This window comes from Rhagoletis pomonella, unplaced genomic scaffold (assembly GCF_013731165.1).
Source record: "Rhagoletis pomonella isolate Grant_MI unplaced genomic scaffold, Rhpom_1.0 Rhpom_scaffold_01239, whole genome shotgun sequence".
NCBI lineage: Eukaryota > Metazoa > Arthropoda > Insecta > Diptera > Tephritidae > Rhagoletis > Rhagoletis pomonella.
Window position 1 is genome coordinate 40,088 of NW_023459793.1, and position 3,782 is coordinate 43,869.

Genomic DNA, 3,782 nt, shown 5'->3' on the forward strand with positions numbered 1-3,782 from the left:
ATAAATAACTATTTCCATCTTCGATGAATTATTTCTCGCACGATACTGCGGGCAAAATCAAAAAAGGCGGGTATACCGTCCGCTCAGAGTGTTTTGTTCTCTCGTTCTCCCCTCGCTTTAATCGAGTGGAGGGACTTGGGTATCGGCCTTATACGTCCATTGTTCTGAGTTCTACTTCATCAAAGGTGACGCCATTCAAAAGGGCTGGGAAGAGTTCCCTCCAATCGCAACTATGCCGGGCGCGTAAGCTTTTTGAATACTGATTTAATTTCTGTTAACTGTGGAATCAGCGACCTAAAATTATTCTGGAGTCAAATAGTATAAGGTATTTTCCGTTTAAGCTTGGTTAAATAAGCAAAATGATTTCCCACAATTTACATATTTATTGTCTTAATTTTTCCGACTATCATACGGTTTACTTAACATTCCTAGCTGAGCCAAACACATCAAACATGGCCGATTTTGTTAAATAAAACGCCATTAGATTTACATAGGTACATAAGTATTTTTACCATGTACTTGAAAATACCGAGAAATAACATTTTATTTATTGCATACCAATTTTCATTCTCTTTGCAGTTGAATGTGTGGCCGAAAAATCCAATTGCCCGTTTAACTAGGTCAATCCCGAATGGCGTGAGTGCATAGGTGACCAATCGATGATACCCAAATAAATCTTCCCAAAACTCTTGCATTGCGCTTTTGTATTGACTACAACAGAAATGTAAATGATGCAAGGGAAAAATGTCGCGCCAGATTCGAGTTTCGCATGCCAACTCGATTGCAAACACAACAAAAAGCGCAACAACAAAACGAAAAACAAAAACCACACATGTGTGAAATCCATACGCTGACGGGCTCTGAACAATCAGCATACAATCTTACACAAAAAAGGAATCTTTTGTCACCCGTCAACGAATTATTTCTTAGTCGAATAGTTGCTTGACCCAGCAACCCGCAATGTATCGCTTAAATGTACAACAACAGCAATCTCAGCAGCAGTCATCCTCTTCATCAGGATCGTCGTTGTCTTCGTCTGCCAAATCCTCAACGCAGTCGTCGGCCACGAATGCTGCCACCTCCACAATAACAACAACAACAGTCATACCCAGCCACATTTTGTTGCAGCAACAATTGGCGGCTGCCGCAGCAGCTGCAGCGGCCGGCATCAATCAACCGCCAGCTACAATCGCTGCTACGCATTTGCTTAGCGTCGCTGCCATTGCCAGTGGTGACGTCGGCAGCGCGCTAGATCTGAATGGCGGCCATCAGCAACGTGCGCTCATCCATCAACCGCGGCAAGCACATGCGCACCATCGTCTGCACGCCAACAACAACAGCCCCAGCCCCAGCCTCAGCCTTGGCTCGGCTGCAATCGGTGGTGGTGGTGCTGGTGGTGTTGGTGTTGAGTCGCCCTCCACCATCATAACGAATGTGATGGCCGCATCGGTGGAGGAGAAAATAAAAATAATTTCGACTGCCATTAAAGCGGAGCCGCTGCATGAATTCATTTCGCTGACAACTTCGGCAGCTGCTGCTGCGGCTGCGGCACCGGCAGCAACTACGTCAACGTCATTAGTTAACAATGGCGGCTCGCATAGTAAAATCAGCAATACTAGCATTAATCACATCAGCAATAATACTCTAAGCAACAGCAACAACAATAGCAATAAAAATCACGGCAATCCCAGTCCGAACTCGAATACAAACTCGAACAACAGCAACAACAATGTTTTAGCACTCACTGTCAACACACTGCCGTCAGCGGCGGCATCCTCCAGCGGTACTTCCATTTCCGTTGCTGCCAAGAAGTCTTCTGCGGTGAGCGCTGTCAGTCATGCCACCGCAACAACAATAGCTGTGAGTCCGTTAAGCAATGCAAATACCATAAATCTGGTTGTTGCTGGTGGCGCAGCCGGAACAGCTTCTACCTCCAGCGGTGGCGCGGGTGGAACTTTGGTTATCACCACTGGCGGCAGTCATGGCGCAACGCCGTCTTCATCGTCTGCGGCAGCGGCGGCAGCAGCAGGTAGTAGCAGTGGCTCCACAGCCAATGGACATTTAGTTTTTGTGCCCAAGCGCGCACGTTTGGAATGGTGAGTTCAATATTTTCATTTTACCAGCGTTGACCTTGACCTACGCTACACTTTTTTACGCGCAGCTCTTTGGTTTGTTGGCAATTTTAAATTTATTTCAATTGAAACTATAAATTTCGCTCGCTTCTCATTTCATTTATGACTTTAATACTTTCAGTCCTCCAAGCAACGAGGAATGGATTTCCACCTCTAGTCCGGGTAGTGTGCCCAGTTCAGCACCACCGTTAAGCCCATCGCCGGGCTCGCAGAACCACAGTTACAGCGCGAATATGTCGAATGGCTATGCATCGCCGATGTCAGCAGGCAGCTACGATCCGTATAGTCCCAATGGTAAACCAGGTAAGCTAAAAAGATATCACTAATATTTAGTAGACGAAAATGAATTGAGTTTAAGCCAGCGCCTTTGGCGATTGGGGATATGTTATTGAGAGTTTTAAGATATGTTCTAAGGCCTTTCTTAACCGACACCTAGCTGGTGTTAGCACATCGGGCTTAATGTTAGCTTGAGGAAGTCCAACATTGTTATTTTCAATGCACCTATGTATATCAATCGTTTTCTACATATCTGGCCCTAAAATCGTTCGTCGATTTTGGCCGGGTGCAAAATTGTGGCCATTATTATGTTGAAAACCAGCTCTTACAGTTCATCAATCCATCTTCTTCGGTACCAGTAGACATTGGTGGTGGTTTTACTGGTTCCTAGGTAGGCAAAGTCTTTCACTGCTTCAAAGTACGCGACGAATCTTTATGTGCTGCTAGGAGGTGTCTTATCCTCATTCACTGCTAGACCTGACAAGGCGAACCTGCACCAGTAATATAAATGCTTATAAGCTAACACAAGACCCATCTGTCCAAGAGTAGTTCGCAAGTAGTCAAGCGTACTGCTGATCTCTTTTTGGTCAGCGTGGTCGAATCCAGGATGCCATCGCTATACATATAAGTCTGACTAGAAAAAGACCAAACGCAACTGAAAGGGAGGTTAGCCCCTCTCCTACTAGCTTAGAGCGCATCATGAGCAAACCCTGGGTCCTGATGGCCACTGTGCCATCAGCGTAAATATTTCCTCTCTTTCCGACGGCGCCCATCGACTTCTTCTTTAATGGCGGCTACACATGTCAGGAAAACTACTAATGTAATCTTAAAGCCTCCTTGCAAAAAACTCCTTCATCAACACTTCCGTAAAGGTTAGACCTATTCATGCAAATGTTCTCCGGCGCTGGCTTCCAACTTCTACTTACCGTCTAAGTCTGACCGCTATCCTTGCTGTAGCATCCTTACCTATGATGTCAATGGTGCCTATGTTAAACAAGACGTTAAGTGCAACAGTTTCCCAGTGAGTCCAGAGAGAACAGCGGGATCGCCCCGCTCCATCTTTCTGACTAGTGTCGTCTCCTCTAGTAGCTTCAACCTGTTGAGAACTGTAAAGAATATTATGAGTGCAGTAGTAAATAGCCACCCATGCCTTTTTCATTCTTTCCCATGTGGAATCAAGCCCCAGTACTTGACTCTATCAGAGAGCGCCAGGCAAACGCCTCATTCGGGCATCTTATACTTCCTTGTGAATAGTACAAGATCCGTTTTATTGCGATTTACAGCGAGTTATCGGGGATATCCAGAAATTTAAACCTCACTAATAGTACAACGGGATTGGTCTTTGAACTAAATTAGAGCCCAAAGAAATCCTAT

At 45.4% G+C, this 3,782-nt stretch overlaps 1 protein-coding gene across 9 annotated transcripts in view; it reads left to right on the top strand.

The window, feature by feature from the left end:
- The window catches only part of LOC118752114 (myosin-G heavy chain-like), a 41,899-nt gene extending 38,967 nt beyond the window's left edge, over positions 1-2,932 (top strand). For all 9 annotated transcript variants that reach the window (XM_036486956.1, XM_036486957.1, XM_036486952.1 and 6 more), the window contains 2 exons: positions 580-2,096; positions 2,254-2,932. In XM_036486956.1, coding sequence (XP_036342849.1) covers positions 961-2,096; positions 2,254-2,458 — 1,341 coding nt within the window. In that variant the 5' untranslated portion in view covers positions 580-960 and the 3' untranslated portion in view covers positions 2,459-2,932. The remainder of the gene's footprint in view (positions 1-579; positions 2,097-2,253) is intronic.
- The last annotated feature ends 850 nt before the right edge of the window (positions 2,933-3,782 follow it).